Source organism: Ipomoea nil, unplaced genomic scaffold (genome assembly GCF_001879475.1).
Source record: "Ipomoea nil cultivar Tokyo-kokei standard unplaced genomic scaffold, Asagao_1.1 scaffold2545, whole genome shotgun sequence".
Lineage (NCBI taxonomy): Eukaryota > Viridiplantae > Streptophyta > Magnoliopsida > Solanales > Convolvulaceae > Ipomoea > Ipomoea nil.
In genome coordinates, this window is record NW_017618973.1 from 237288 (window position 1) to 254047 (window position 16760).

Here is a 16760-nt window from a genome sequence, read left to right on the forward strand (position 1 = left end):
GTGCTAGCTTCGTTGTTCCCTAGGGGTGGCCTTTGGCTGGCCAGGTTACTTGGTCTTGTGTTGGTGTCGTTTCTTGTTCTTTTTACGGGCGGTGTTCCACCCCCGGTGGTTCTCTTTCATATCTGTTCTTGAACCCCACGTTGGAGTAGTTGGATTCGATAGAGATTTGCGGCACTGGAGTAAGCCTCGTTGAGGGTCCGAGGCCTGCTTACCACTAGTGCCTTTCGGGCTTCAAAGTTGAGGCCCGATACGAACCTCTCTATCTTAGCTACTTCAGTGGGGACTAGTTTTGGCGCGAAGCGCGCTAGTTCGAGGAATCGCTTATGGTACTCCATGACGGTAGTCGCTCCTTGTTTCAAATGGAGAAACTCTTCGTACATAGATGCTTTTACGTGTGTTGGATAGAATTGCTCTCGAAGTCGTGTTTTTAGGTTTTCCCAGTCAAACCCTGGTTCTTGTTGGTAGGCGGGCCCCTCGTGGATCCACCAAAGGTCTGCCTCGTGTCCAAAGTAGAACGAGGCTATCTCTACGCGACGTTCTTCTGGGCATTCTACTAACCCCAGAATTTTGTCGAAGGTCCGGATCCATTCCTCCAGGATTACGGGATCTTCTTCTCCTGAGAACGTGGGTGGTCGATGATTTGAAACTTGTCGGGCGACGTCTGAGTTTGCGTTTGATGGAGGTGGTGGGGGCCTGTTATTGCGAAGAGCCACGTCGCTTAGTGCCTGGGCGACTTGTGTTAGTTGTTGCAGAGTTTGGGTCAGGGGGTCGTGTGTGGCGGGTTCTGGAGTCCTTGATTGTCTTCTGTTTGGTGCCATGCTGTCGTCCTTCTGGGTCAACGTTTATGGGAATGTTAAGTTAGAGTCTGGTGCCCTTACTTTGATGTGCTAAGCGGGGAAAGTTTCTTTTAAATAGGGGAGGGATGAAGTGAAGGGAGGTTATGTGTAGGTTTCACAATCTCACCGCGCGTTCTAAGCTTCCTGAGTCCTATGTCCCTAAGTACCCAGAGTTCGAGCCTAAAGCCTTAAAGTTTAGTCTTAAAAGTCTTATCCTAGGGTCAAACTTAGGCTCTGATACCAACTGTAACACCCCGAAATTTTAAAACTTTTAAAGACTACATAACAAAGGTAAATGATCATAAATCCCAAAACGTTTATAAGAATACGGGGTGTTATGCCACACCCGAGCTAGAGAACTCAGGTGCACAGGCTAAATTCTAAAAGCCTCAATCAGTATCAATACAAAATCATGACACGCAGGCCGAAAGGGAAGACTATCTAATCTACGCCCCAAACCTCTAGCGCGCTCCAGTGATCTACTCGTCTGTGCCTGAAAGCCAAATATATCTGTTCAGCGAGAGATGCTGGTAACCCACTCCAACGTGTTGAAATACAATACATATAGATATATACATAAATATACGAAAACCATTTCAAAGCATGAACATATATCTTAAGAGACTCTAGCTTTCAAAACAGGGAATAGACTCGACAGATAGGGATAAGCACAACCAACAGTCATAACCAAGCATGCACAATTCACAGGTGTAGGGAACAGATATGACAAATAGAGATAAGCACAACCAATAGTCATAAACAAGCATATACAGTTACTAGCATGTATCCTATGGTCACGCTCTCATAACAATCCAATCATCCATATCTCATCACATAGCACACTTTGTTGGCGCCACAGGACCAATCGCATGCCCATACATGAGGGTCAGCGCATATAGCTCTGACACGGCCCCGCAGCACCCTGCCCCGTATCGCAACACGGAGGGGTCGATCGCAACCGACCGATGAACCGCAGCTCATCATAATGTTTGATCGCAACCAAACAGTGGACCGCAGCCCAAGAGTAGTCATCTGACCGCAGCCAGGAATATGAACCACAGCTCATGTAAAACGTTTGATCGCAACCAAACGGTGGACCGCTGCCAGCTTCTGAACCGCAGCTCAGGAACAACCAATTCGATCGCAACCGAATTGGGGTATCATGCACACATAACACATAACAAGTACATGCAACCCACATTGACACATTGGGAAGGGGGAGAAATCGTATAACGAAACCTATGCGTGATCATCCACATACTAAGAATATTCCTAAGGGGTTCATACTTCTTACACCTAGGCCAACGGGATACCAATTCAACTAGCATGCAATATATAAGACTTATTCCACCTACGAATGGTACCCGAACATCAAACTAGACTTAGACACGATAGACGGAGTCCGTTGGGACACCACGGGGGGTCGGGGGAACATCAAACGGGGAAGCCGGAATCCCAAAGTGGGGTAAATTCCAGCGGGTAGCCGGTGGGTGAGGGGTCACCCGCCGGCTGCCCGCTGTCGGCGGCTTCAAAGTTGGCCGCGGGTAGGTGGCGGGTCCCCAACCCCCCACTGATTCTTTCATCACAAAACGCCCCAGGAACCTGAGTGGAACCCGGAACCATGCTTAGACACTTTCAAATGCAATTGATAACAACACGTAGACAATTAACGGGTCAAAAGCAGGAAACATACGACACATATCCTATCATGCTTTTCTAAACATAATTAATACCCGAACATGCGAATTCCCACCCAATACATCAAGAATAACACCATACGAATTTCACGACACAGCCTAGGGCTCTAGACACATCTAATTTAATAAGAACACGATTCCTCTTTAAACATCAAGAACAATCAAGAATGGCACATAATCATCAAGAAACTAGGTTCCATCAAAAATCACACAATCATCAAGAATCCCTTTTCATCAACAAGATTATCAAGATCGCCCATGGAATCATAACATCAATCGTCAAGAACAATATAACGAATCATCAATACACAAGAATATGGGAAAATCCTAAGAGGGGAATCATAGCTATGAAAATAGGTTTTGTTGAGACATGGGTTACCTCTTAGCCTTAATTAATTCCTTGGCTATGAAGGGTCTTTCTTTAAGCTTTCTTCTTTCGTGATTTCTCATAAGGGAATTCTTGGAACTTCTTGTGTGGTGAGAGATTATTGTGGTGGGGGTTCTAGGTGCCTCCTATGTCCCCTATTTATATATCTAAGAGTCCTAATTAGGGCCCAAATACTATAGGCTTGCTAACTCTATTCCTTTTAGGACTAGGGATTGGGTTTAGAGAAGAGGGCCCACGGACTATGGTGGGCCTTTTCCAATTTAATTATTGTAATTTAATTCTTTCTTTGGATAATTGGTTAAATGATTAATTGGTTTTAGGGGTCGTAACACGGGGTGTTACAGTCACTCCATAAGCCATATCTCTCATCGCTCACCGCCGTAACCATCCAAACCCCATCTGCGACTCTGCCACTCGCCTTCCAGTACCCCAACGACCACTCCGCTCCCAGTAGAACAAGACGAAGGTCTAATAGTGAGGGAGTGGAGTCGATTTGGTGAACCGGCTCAAGAATGCGGTCCGGTCAATTAGGAGCAGATCAGGAAAAGACTTTTTTGCCCCTCAGATTTGTGCCTTTTAATTTTTCCCCTCGAATTTGACCGGTAAATTGGCCGGAGTGACCAAAATTGAGAAAAATTACATACTCAAGGTACTAAATTGATACTTTTAAAAGTTAGGTGCTGAAATTAACAAGGCCCCTATAGTCGTGTGACCAAAATTGAAATTTTCTCGCCATTCCAGGCTTATTTCGTGAACCAAACAGCCCATTAAAGTATCAGGTTAAAGGACCCTTCTCTCTTTAAATTTCTTTTCTTTATGTTTCCCATTCAAATATAGCATGTATAATTAAAAATGTCATTTAAAACATAAAATTAATAGGAATTAATTTTTCATTCAAATAATATGTATAATAGGGTAGAATGTGAAAAATAAAAATGTGAGCACCTTAAGCATTAAAATTGCGCACCTTAACACAAATCACGCACTTTAAGCATACAAATAAAGCCCCTTAAGACACAAACCACATTTTAAAATGGCGCACTTAAGTACACAAACCACTAAGCACTCTCCGTATATTTGTTTATTTCAAAACTATTTACTCCGTATAATCTAATCTTTTGTATTAACTATTTTTTTTTTTGTTTTAGATATTTAAAAATCATATCAAATATAGCATACTCCGTATAATTTAATCGTTTATATTAACTAATTTTTTAAAAAGAATTTACATATTTAAAAATATATCAAATATAGCATTTATAATTAAAAATGTCTTTTAAAACATAAAATTAATAGGAATTAATTTTTCATTCAAATAATTTGTACAATTGGCTAGAATGTGGAAAAAAAAAAAAAAAAAAAAAAGGTGAGCACCTTAAAGCATTAAAATGGTGCATCTTAAATATTCAAATGACGAACCTTAATTATACAAACCACGGACCTAAGCACGCAAACAAAGCGTCTTATGAATACAAACCAAGCATCTAAAGTTTTAAAATAGCGCACCTTAAGTACACAAAACACACACCTTAAGCACTCTCTATATACTTGTTTATTTCAAAACTATTTACATATATAAAAATCATATCAAATATAGCACACTCCAATTTGTGTACCTCAGGGTCATGCCTTTCATTTGTACTTCTTTCAAATTTTTATTATTTTATGTCTATTCTTTGTCCTTTAATCCAAATTGTTACGTTTCCCCCCTTATTTCAATTGTCTTTACTTGAATATTCGCTAAATTTTCTTTGCTTCTAAATGGTGGTTTTGTGGGTTTTAGAAGTACTAGTATGCTATCCGTGCGATGCAGGGATTAAATATTAGGTAATATTATTTATGTTAAAATACAGCACTTAACGTAAACATATATGTAATTCATATATTACAAAATAATTTAAATATAGTTAATATTAATTCTATAAAAGACTAAACATTAATATTAAATTTTACAGGTTGTTAAAATTTAAAAACCTCTTCATATACAAAGTTGAAGAATAGTACTCTCCATTTTAACCTAAATTAACAACTTTAATTATGGTTAATACTTCTACATACAGTCCGTCAATACAGTTGTATATACAAAAATAAATTTCTTCAAAAGTAATATTACTAGTACAAAAAAAAGGTTTTAGAGTCTCTCATAAAACACTTTCCGAGTCACCTGTGACTCGAATCTTGGAGACTGTGAAAGTCCTCCGCTTTCTGAGTCACCCGTAAAGGGTGACTCGAAAAGCGGAAGATGATTTTTTTTTAATTTTTTAATACGGACTTTCCGAGGCACCTGCTTCGCTGCAGGTGCTTCGGATAGTCCTTTATTATTATTTTATTAATTTGTTTCCAAGACACCCACTTACAAGTGGGTGCCTCGGATAGTCCTTTATTATTATTTTATTAATTTGTTTCCAAAACACCCACCTACAGTGGGTGCCTCGGAAAGTTACCCTTATTTTAATAATAATAATAATAATAATAATAATAATAATAATTATATATATATATATATATATATATATATATATATATGAAAAAATTATAGCCAAAAGGAAAACTTTAATAAAAAAATATTTTTTTTTAAAGTTATTCATTGTTACCAAAATAATGTTTTACATGTGACCCAAAAGTGGAATATTGCTAGTAATAAGGGAAAACATGATGTTCCATCAATTAATAAAGTAGCAACCATCTAGGTTTGCTTTCACTACCATATCGTCCTCAAGATCATCACCCACCTCATAGAGAAGTGCCTGAAAAACAAAAACGGAAGGAAACAAAGAAACATAATTACTACATATTACCAAAAATTGTTAGATATACAATAGTCTAACTATATGAACCATAGTATATGAGAAACCTAACCTCGTATGATAGCGGAAGCGTAGCCGTGTTGATCTCCAACCATAGTTGATGTTCCTGTTGTGTAGCCTCTTAACGGTAGACCGTCAGCCATGTTTTGTCTCAGACCTGACTCAGAACCCTAGATGGCGTATTGGTATCTACTGAGCGGTCTGAGTACCGTAACTGAATGTGCTATCTAATCCATAATCCTGTATCCCATCAATCCAGGTTATATTAGGCACAGAGTTTGGTTGACTAATAACTACTAGTTATTAAGTCCAACCAGACCACTTAATAAGCCTAGTCAACTTGCACCACTTAATTAAGGCTCTAATATATAATATACAATATATATTATAAGGGAAAATCTTACATTCTCCCACCTGGTGCAAGTACTAGCACAACCTTCATCAAAGAACAAAACACACGAATCATAATGACATGTCCTCTATTTAATCAGAGTAGTGTCCATTATGGTCACATGCATTTTAATTCTCCAACTTAGGTCCTTAATGAACAAACCCTATGTTTATTCTCGGTACCTTAAGGGATGTTTCTCAAAATACATTATGTGCACAACTGAAGGAGAAAACACATCCAAATTGTACAAAAGAATACATTGTATGATCTCTAAAACTTTATAAGCATACCTTAAGTAGAGATCTCTTAATGTTAGCATAATGCTAACTATATTCCATGACTTCTTTATAAGTTAATTTTAAGTACTATCTCTAACGGCTAAGAGCTTGGAGTTGACACGTCTGTCACTCCCACTCATCAAAAAAAGCCAAAAGATAGTCAACTCACAGAAGCATTCCAATAACTTAGACAATAAACCAAAAGTCTAAGTCCATAAATTTGAAATCTTAATCATACACCACAACTTCCCAAATAACTTCAATGTTCATTTTAAATGAACTGAACATAATGAGTCTTACTTATATGTCCCACAAAATTGTTTTGAGCCTTACAACTGAAATGGCCCAGGATTAATTTTGAAGAAACTAAAGGCTCTATTAATCACTGAAGAATTTATTAAATGACAGTGCCCTACAAGTTCAATGCTTTTGTTCTAATAAATTCCTTAATATTGTTACAACATTTTCATAAATATGTTGTACAACCAAATGTTAATAATTTGAACTTATGAATTTATATAAACAAATACAAAATTAATACTTGTGGAATCTTATGGACTTATTGTTTGACATACAATCAAATTTAGGATGTATGAAGCCATTTAAATCCATAAACTTTAGTGGAGTAACTTAATGATCTTTTTCTAAATGATCACTCCCACTGATTAAAACATTCTTCAGCAAAATTAATAAAATGAACTTAATAATATACATACTCATAATTGATTTATTGACCAACTAACAAATAAAGACATAATTCCCCACCATTAGTTGGACATACTAAATAATCAATTTTTGGTTCCAATTAAAGTCCAACTAAATAATGAAGATATAATTTCCCACCATAGTTTGACATACTAAAAAAAAAACAAAATACATCTTCCAAAACCAAGTTAGAATTTGGCTCAAAAGATATATTTTATTATTAATGGAATCCAAAAGATGTATGTCAAATCACGTAACTTACTACAGTTAGTCCGAAGAACTGAGCAAGATTCGTGGATCAATTAATAAAAGTGTCTAAATTTTGGGAAGTGACTGAAAACATGTTTTGCCAATGCAAACCATGAACCTTAGAATTATAATTGAGCTAAATTTATAAATTCTAAGAAATTGTGATAAAATTATTATCTAATGGGTTGAGGGATTTATTGACATAAAACTTGCCTATGGGCTGTAGTTTTAATTCTATTAAATCCAATTAAGAAACCCTTATGATAATATTTTTCACAATTACTAAAGAGCCAGAAGAATCTAGTGACATAAAACTTGCCTGTGGACTGAAGTTTTACTCAATTAGATCCTAACCGAAAAATTTTATTTATGATGAAACAATTTATCAAATGAGTTGAAGAATCAAATGATATAAAACTTACTTGTAGGCTAAAGTTCTATTCAATAAGATTCATTGCTATCATTATGATAAAAAACTTAAGAGATCATGTTCCTTTTCTTAATCCCTGTGGGCAAATTAAGAAATATGATCTAAAGTTTACATCATAAAATTAAACTTCATGATAGAACTGAAAATTATTTACAAATAACCATAAAGTAAATAAATAAATTTATTTCTATCATCATTGATAAAACTATTAAACTACATTCCGATACATAATTGCCTGTGGGCTAAATTATGACCGTAGTCCAGTATTTCATCCTGATTAATCATACAAATATAACGAAATTGCCTGTGGGATAAATTTCATCATATTACATACAATTAATCACAAATGATATGTCCAAAACTTTATGTGATCAAAATAAACCGCTTAATATATATTTTAACAGATTGAGGATGCTGTGGCTACTCCAAAATCAAATTAAAATTATAAGATCACTAGACAATTATCAATTCTTGCCTAAACTTTATGTGATTAAAACTTAATAATCTTAAGTAGCTGAATATGTTGTAGCTATTCCTTAATTAACCAATATTGAAAACTTAAGAGACTTCAGTAAATTAAAGATGTTTTGGCTATTCTTTAATGAACCGAAATCAAATCACATTGGCAAGGAATACTTAAAATTTTGACAAACAGATTATACCAGATTGTGATGGGAAAATGTAAATATACTCCAAGGAAAGGTGGTTAGAGACTAAGTCTCACTGAAAACCAATTCCTTAAATAGAGTATCAATTTAAGGAGACTAGTGGCTCAAAATGTTCTTAAGTCATGACCATTAAAACTAGTATGTCTCACCAATTCATATATACTTAATGTATAACTGTTTGGGGTATAAACCAGTAAACTGTATGGTATACACCAGAAAACTGTAGGGTTCACCTATGATTAAAGCTTAAACAGTGAACTAAATTAGCGGACTAAATGTGCTTAAATTCAGGCACTACCGCGACTAAAGTTTATGCATAAGTCCAACTTAAATAGGAACTAATATAATTCCATCTCAAAGAATGCATTGTTAAAGGCATAATAATATTGCATAATTTAAAACATAATATTATGCTTAGGACGAACATGCACAAAAATTAAACATTAAACTTATATATTCCAAATAAATTGCATAACTTAAAGCAATTTACAATATGAGATTTTAAAGTATAAACTTAATATTCAAACACCGATGAATCCAAACCAAAAGAGACCCAACATTTTGAATAATAATGTACTGAATATATACTTTAAAATTTTTTAAACTGTAAGCCCATGGTAAAATGTTTTAATGCATAAAGATCAAATTCATGAGAAATAACTGAATTTACAAATTCAAACAATATCAAACCAAAAGGATATGCTAGCATTTGTAAATTAAAATCTCACAAACCCCAATTGCATAATTAAACTTAATATTATGCACTTAATGTGATCGAATGCATAAAACAATCTAGAAAGTATGAACCAACTAAAGAAGATGAATTTATACCAAATATTCATACTTAACCAAACAAGAGCAATCAGAACTAAAATCATATTCAAATAACTAAATGAATTATGTAATTAATGGCAAAAGTTAATTGCCTAGAAAATATGATTTTCCAAGATTATTAAATTGATTCAAAATCACTCTCCATAACCCAGATAATAATATTACTATTATGAATGGCAAAATTGCAAATAACCAAAATAGCAATAATATTATCACATTATTTAGGAGACTAAATATGGAAAAAAAAAAACAATGATTAAAACCGCTAACATTAATAAACGTTTTCGGATAAAATTTTGAAAACTTAATAAAATTTGAAGTCCGAAAAACATTAATGTCAAGAAAAATTATTTTCTGCACTGGAATATTGTCACATAAATTTATTTGGAAACAGTTCAAGGTACATAGCTGAATACCATAACAATATTAATGTCATCATTAATTAATTATTAATAGTAATAGGTAACATTATAATCACTACTAACATTAATAATAACGACAAACTGAAGTATGGTAATGCACCTTTAAATGTTTCTATTTTTCTAAAGAATAAAATATGTGACTAATCCAAATTAGCGATTAACTGTAACTGTAGCACTAATTATCAATAATAAGCATAAAAGATAATTAATGGCTAACCTTAATGATACAAACCGCATCTGCCCATTGCGCTAACAACGATGACGATCCACAAGAGAAGAAAAGACTCCAGAATTCTCCCAATCTTCACTATCGGTGTCAATAAACTCGATGCAGCGTCCAATGGTACGTTAAAAAATTTATTGGTAGGACTTAATTACCAACATTAATAGTCATGTAAAATGAAGTGGTAATCATACCAATGTACCAAATATAGCAGATTACCATTAAATGATAATTATTATGAAAAGTAATAAAATGAGATTAGCCCCTAAACTTAATAACAGTAATTAATAATGCTAATTAATAATAATTACAATAAAGGCAAAACTGTAATTAAGGGATGCCAAATACTAATCTCAATTTACCACATAATAATTAACCATGACTATTATGATACTTGGGGAGACTGAAGTTAAGGTAATAACCAAATTTACCATTATAAGAGAACATACCAACTATATTGCTTTTGCCACAAAATCAAAGACTTAATATTATTATTAAGGCCCTGAAACTATTGATAGATTAAAAATTAATCAACTTAAACAATAGTAATAGTTCTTAATGGCCAAAATAACAATTAAATCCTTAATGTCTCTAAACAGGCCAAAACAATAATTATAGCACTTAATCACTCAAATTAGGCACATAAACCTCAATGACCCAAGTGAATTATAACATGAATAAAAAATGGTCTAAGTACTGAAATAAACCCAAAACTTAATATTATTACCAACGATGAATACCAAAATATGGTAGTTAGTAATAATTAAAACTTAATAAACATATTATAAAAAGAGCTACAATTATTATTTAAATATCAATCAAAATAATGGGATCCATACTTTAATGACCCAAGATAGGTCCCAAATAGCTTGTTCAAAAATAGGTTCTAAAGTCCCAAAGACACATAAAACTAGAATGTGCTCAAAAATTAAGGGAAAACCAAAACAAGCTACTTTAGTAGGTCATAATATCTAAAATTGACCTAAGGATCCAAAATTGAATGATATCTAAAAATGAATTTATGAGTTAATAATATGCTAAATCCAACCTTAATGCATGCTATTATGAATGTATAACAATAACAATAATTTATGAATATATGTAGCATGCTTGAATTTGCATATTAATATATTATTAACCCATATATCTTAAATAAATTGCAATACTTAAAGCAATTTAATATAAACATCAACATTAAATTAAAATTCAAATAGAGCTAGTAGCATTCAAAAAAAAAAAATTAAAATTCAAATAGCAACTTTAAAACTTAATATTTGCCCAAAAAATGAATAATAATTTAATTATGAATTTAATGCCAGAATTAAGAAGAAACTGCATTAATATTCCAAAACAAGCAATTACCATACTTTAATTTTACCATTTGCCAAAATAATATACAATATTAATTAAGATAATATAAATATGACAATTTGAAACTAAATAATTACCATTTACCAAAATTAATATATAATATTAATTAAGGCAAATACTAATATGGTAAAATAAATACTAATAATAATGATAATTACCTTAATGACGCAAACTTATCTTAATGCACTTGCGTCTTCTTTAGAAATTCAACACAATGGTTTGGTAACCTCTCCTTAGCCGTTCATCTAAGGCAACGAAGAGTTGGCCATCTGGACGGCTCTGTCCTGAGAAGAATTGACAAACTGAAGTCTGAACGAAGCCACATGCACCTTCGCCGGACAGTAACTTCAAGTAGCGCCCCACGGTGATGCTCATTATATTGATTGGATTAGCCAGAAGCCATGCAGCGCCAAAAAGCTGCAATTCGCACCGTCCCTGCATTTTTCCTTATGTAGCTTTGTTTCTCCGGCCATCAAGGACGGTGCTACATGTAGTGCCCAACAACACTCACCAACAATTGTGGTTCCCAAGTTCCCAAAATTGGTAAATAAGCTCAAATTTTCATATATAATTAATCAAAAAATATATATATGATACTCATAGATTCAAAAGGAAATATATATATACACGACACAGTATACACATGTGTACACAGGCATAATATATTTCAATCTAATTTTGTGCTTAATATGGATTTAAATTCCAACATACAAACATATACAAACTCGATGTATATATAAAAATTAATGTTGATTAAGGCAATAATAATCAACTAGGCAGAGATTATAAAGGCTCTGAAACCAAATGTTAGATATACAATAGTCTAACTATATGAACCATAGTATACGAGAAACCTAACCTCGTATGATAGCAGAAGCGTAGCCGTGTTGATCTCCAGCCATAGTTGATGTTCCTGTTGTGTTGCCTCTTAACGGTAGACCGTCAGCCATGTTTTGTCTCAGACCTGACTCAGAACCCTAGATGGCGTATTGGTATCTACTGAGCGGTCTGAGTACCGTAACTGAATGTGCTATCTAATCCATAATCCTATATCCCATCAATCCAGGTTATATTAGGCACAGAGTTTGGTTGACTAACAACTACTAGTTATTAAGTCCAACCAGACCACTTAATAAACCTAGTCAACTTGCACCACTTAATTAAGGCCCTAATATATAATATACAATATATATTATAAGGGAAAATCTTACAAAAATAAGTCTAACTGCAAATAAATCCATAATTTTATCCACAATGTGCTTACAACTCATTTAATTTGGTAAGGTTGTTGAGGTTGTCTGGTATAGAACCATTTAGAAAATTTGAATCCAGTCTTCTGTTTTGAACACAACATTCAGTGGACAATAATAATGTCAAAAGCTGAGGAAAGCCTACACAAGTGTATCATTTGCAGCTAAGGTGGAGATCCTCACACAACATTTAAAGTTTGCACAAGTCCTAGAGTTTGAGGTATTTCAACACTCAGCTCATTGTGATCAAGAATCCTAATCAGGACAAAAGAGTAGCAATATTCTTCATGATAGTATATACGTATGTATCCTCAATCAAAATGCATCCATAAACACTTCAATACTCCATTCTAGTTGGGTGTACCATAAGCCGTATCTAGTTTTGGGAACATATATAAAATAATGTCTTGCTTATCTGGCACATATACTTACACATGTTTTAGCATCATGTAAGGATTGAAGAGTTTTGGAGGGATGGTGCCAGAGAGTTGATTCTTGGCTAAATGGCTGCATGAGAAGTATAGCCAACCTTAATATAATTACTACAAAGATAAGAAAAAGACAAAAGACCTTATTATATCATAAACTTACAAGTTTTTGACACTAAATAACTGGTCCAAACCAGGTTGCATGTGATTAGATCAGAGACTGGGATAGTACCAGTAAGTTTATTGTTGCTCAAACATAACCATGAAAGCTTAGACAAGTTGCCTATAGAATTTGGGATTGACCCATTGAAGCTGTTAGAAGTTAGAGATCTGCACAAAGGCAGTAAAAAATAAATAAAAAAAATTCAGTAAGTAAAATGAGAATAGGGTTCAAGAAAACTATTAAACATGTCATTTTAAAACTTAATTGAAAAACATAACAAAACATGTGATCCCAATACTTAGTAGTGTTGGAGAAAATGAAAAGATCCTTTGAACTAATATTCACATGTATAATCAGTTCCACTCCCACTCTTAGTGCCAAGCTCATCATCTATGTTGACATCACTAAGTCAATAATAGATATGATGACAAACTAATCAAAATTAGGAAATGTATAGTTACCAATTGGGAGATATGGTGCATAACAAATTCCACATTCAGACTGCTGTTCACTCTTCTGTTCATCAGGAGGACCAGGTAATTGAATTTTCAATAAATTGACAAGATTTTCAGCAAATGGTTTGTCTTCAATCCTATTCAAAAGTTCAACTCCGGTTGATGGAACTAATTCATACACTTCAAGTATCATCAATTTTATTAAAATATGCATAACAGACATGAAAAAGATGATACTCAGAAACCAGAATGGACTTATGAATAAACTTATATACCATCTTTGGCAATTTCTCCTCCACATTCCATGCAGTATGTTCACCTCTGAATCTGAACCAATAAAGTGGCACCTACCAGCAATCCAAAATTCAATTCTATATATTTTGCACCACACCAATGCAGTAAAGAAATTTTTTAGAGAAAACCTACTCTGGCAGGGCTTTTGGGTCATCCGGATCTATAGACAAGATGATATAGCAATCATTACCTACAAAAAGAAGCAAAGTTAGAAAGATGTGGAATAGCTATAAGTGACTTCATCCTTTTAAGCCTCCATGTTTTAAAAAATATATACCTATATCTATTTGGCGATGTGATGTACCAAGCCGTGGATGTTTAGGATCAAAAACCCGAAGAGAGCTGTCAATTTCATCCATTGTAGACCAAAAGGGTTGAAGCTTATCCAGATGCTGAATGCATTATTAATAGAGTTTTCATTGCGATTTTCGTTAACTTTGTGGAGTTTTCCTTTTCTGCAGGGATCAAAGGTGAATATGATCATCACAGATTATTGCATGCCAGAAATGACAGGCTATGAGCTGCTCAAGAAAATCAAGGTAGTTTACTGATGAACTGTTGGTTTAATATTGTTGTTTTTTTTTTTTCTGATCATAAACCTTAACATCTAAGCATCCAATGATATTGTTGAAACCAGGAATCTTCTAACATGAAGGACATCCCTGTTGTGATAATGTCATCTGAGAACATTCCAACTCGGATCAACCAGTGAGTACTGTAAACTTCAAAGTTCAGTTATAATTTGGTCATTTTGATGCCATGAAATGTTTCTAACTGGGAAAGTATGCAGATGCTTGGAGGAAGGAGCCCAGATGTTCATGCTAAAGCCACTCAAACACGCGGATGTGAAGCGATTAAGAGGCCAATTGATGCAGTGCTGAGGATAATAAAGATCAAAACATCATTGATCTGATAAACACTCTTTAATGTTTTTGCCTCTTTTGCTTTTGCCTCTTTTAGTGAACGAAAAGTTCAGAAATAAACACAGAGTAAATAAGTAAAGGAAATTATCACCTTAACATGATACATAATATAATAATATATACTAACTTGCTTCTCAAACTCCACAACTCTTGGCTTCAGCTTCCCTAAATCTCTCCTCAGCAACCCTAAGCTGTACAAAAAAGTTCAGTGTTAGAATTAAGGACAGAAGATGAAAGACTCGGCAGATTTTCTTAAACAATTTGCAATTTCAATTCCAAACCAATTAGAACACTTCATTGCCTGAGTATTTTCCACAACAAGACTTAAGCAGCTGCTGCCACCATACCCATTGCTTTCTTCCTCTTTACCCACCATTTCTACATCAAGCAAGTCCTAATTCCTGAAGTTGTCCACTATACATGCTTGGAAGAATAAATATATTCCGACTAGAGAGAAACACCAATTTGCACAATTTGAGATATTCAATTTCTCTAAATATTCACGGAAAAGAACCCATTTTTCAAATTCACTATTGACGAAGATAAAATTCCAACATTCAAGACATAGTGGATATAAAAATTTCATCTCCAAATTAAAAAAATAAATCAAGCGAAAAACTTATGCTTCACTTCTTCTCTAATTGAATTGGAAAATATAAACATAAAACTGTAAGCATGTTTGTATATGTAGAGAGAAACAGTAGTTCACCTTGGTGTGCAGAGCCTGAGTTGAACCCTATGTAACAGCCTTGGAAGGAAGCAAAAAGAGAAGAAAGGGTAGAAAGAAAGGTGAGCAGATTGGAGTGCCGGAAATGACGTCGTTGGATGCGGCAGTTACAGTTGGTTGAAGAAAGGGGCGAATACGACGTCGTTTTGCAATGACCGTTGGCCGTTGGTTTAAAGGTGTCGGACGACACCGTTTTTAAGACTTCCAATTTTCAGAATAATAATTGTTTTCTTTTGTTTTCCTTTCAGTTGAGTTTGTTAGGGAATTTGTGGGATGATGGGCTTGTGAGCACTCTTATTACCAGGGAGTGTGGAGTAATTGTCCTTATGCAGAAATTAATCAAAGAAATTCTTTTTCTCTTCTCTCTTCTTCCCTTCTAAACCCTATCCCTCCTCTCTTTCTCTGTTACTGTGTGTTGAGTAGTGAAGGCCATTACAGCGTGGTATCAGAGCTCGTGATCATGGATGAGCGCTTGAAAATGGTAGAAACTCAGGTGGCTAAGCTTAAGGGACTCATGGAAGCTCAGTCACAAGCCAACTCTGACCAGATTAATGCTCATCTCGGAAGCTTCCGGGAGGAAATTCTAGCTATTCTTCGTCTGAATCTACCCCAGGTACCAATCCTGGATAGATCCCCAGGACAATCTTCAGTGCAAGGCGTCGCGAATGATGGACACATACACCCCCTGCAACCAGGAGAAGCTAGTGTAGATCCTGGAAGGCGAATGGGTAAAGCACCAATGGAGGCGGAGCAGGAAGAGGATCCAGTGGAGATCCCTGAGAGAGACTGGGCTCATAGGAGGCCTCAGCAGGTGGACTTTTATCCAAGGTATAAAGCTGATTTTCCCCCGTTTGATTACGAACACCCCAGAAACTGGATAGTGAGGTGTGAGAGGTTCTTCATGGTCTCTCACATCCCCAGAAATGAAATCATGAATATCTTGTTTGTTAATCTATCTGGGAGGGTAGCAGTATGGTATGAAGGGTATGTGAGGGAGCTTAGGCAAGGGTTCCAATGGCAACCTTTTGCTGAGGCTGTGTGCAGAAGGTTTGGGAGCAGTGGGGCTTCCTTAATGGAGGACTTTGCTAACCTGAAACAGTGGGGGTCAGTGGATGATTTTGCGGATAAGTATGAAGAATTTAGAAGCCAGTTACTGCAGGAATATCCGGGTCTTACAGAGGCCTATTTCATGGAAAACTTCATAGCAAGGTTGAAGCAATC

At 34.9% G+C, this 16760-nt stretch overlaps 2 protein-coding genes across 7 annotated transcripts; one reads left to right on the forward strand and one right to left on the reverse strand.

The window, feature by feature from the left end:
* Positions 1-5522: 5522 nt before the first annotated feature.
* On the reverse strand, positions 5523-14274 carry LOC109153823 (E3 ubiquitin-protein ligase FANCL-like). 6 transcript variants are annotated; one of them, XR_002049610.1, is made up of 6 exons: positions 14167-14274; positions 14022-14079; positions 13602-13942; positions 13141-13307; positions 12982-13056; positions 5523-5668 (listed from the first exon to the last, which is right to left on the reverse strand). XR_002049610.1 is itself a non-coding variant. In XM_019301696.1 (5 exons), exons 1-5 carry the CDS (start codon positions 14246-14248, stop codon positions 13475-13477), a joined length of 399 nt encoding a protein of 132 aa, XP_019157241.1. In that variant the 5' UTR covers positions 14249-14274; the 3' UTR covers positions 13343-13474. The 6 variants fall into 6 exon arrangements, 2 of the variants coding, with proteins under 2 accessions (XP_019157241.1, XP_019157239.1); XR_002049609.1 differs by lacking the exon at positions 5523-5668 and adding an exon at positions 12645-12804; XR_002049611.1 differs by lacking the exon at positions 5523-5668 and having other exon boundaries at positions 12909-13056; positions 13602-13656; positions 13871-13942.
* Positions 14275-14278: 4 nt separating this feature from the next.
* Positions 14279-14987, forward strand: LOC109153828 (two-component response regulator ARR17-like). Its single transcript, XM_019301700.1, has 3 exons — positions 14279-14428; positions 14527-14597; positions 14680-14987. Exons 1-3 carry the CDS (start codon positions 14279-14281, stop codon positions 14768-14770), a joined length of 312 nt encoding a protein of 103 aa, XP_019157245.1. The 3' UTR covers positions 14771-14987.
* Positions 14988-16760: the final 1773 nt, after the last annotated feature.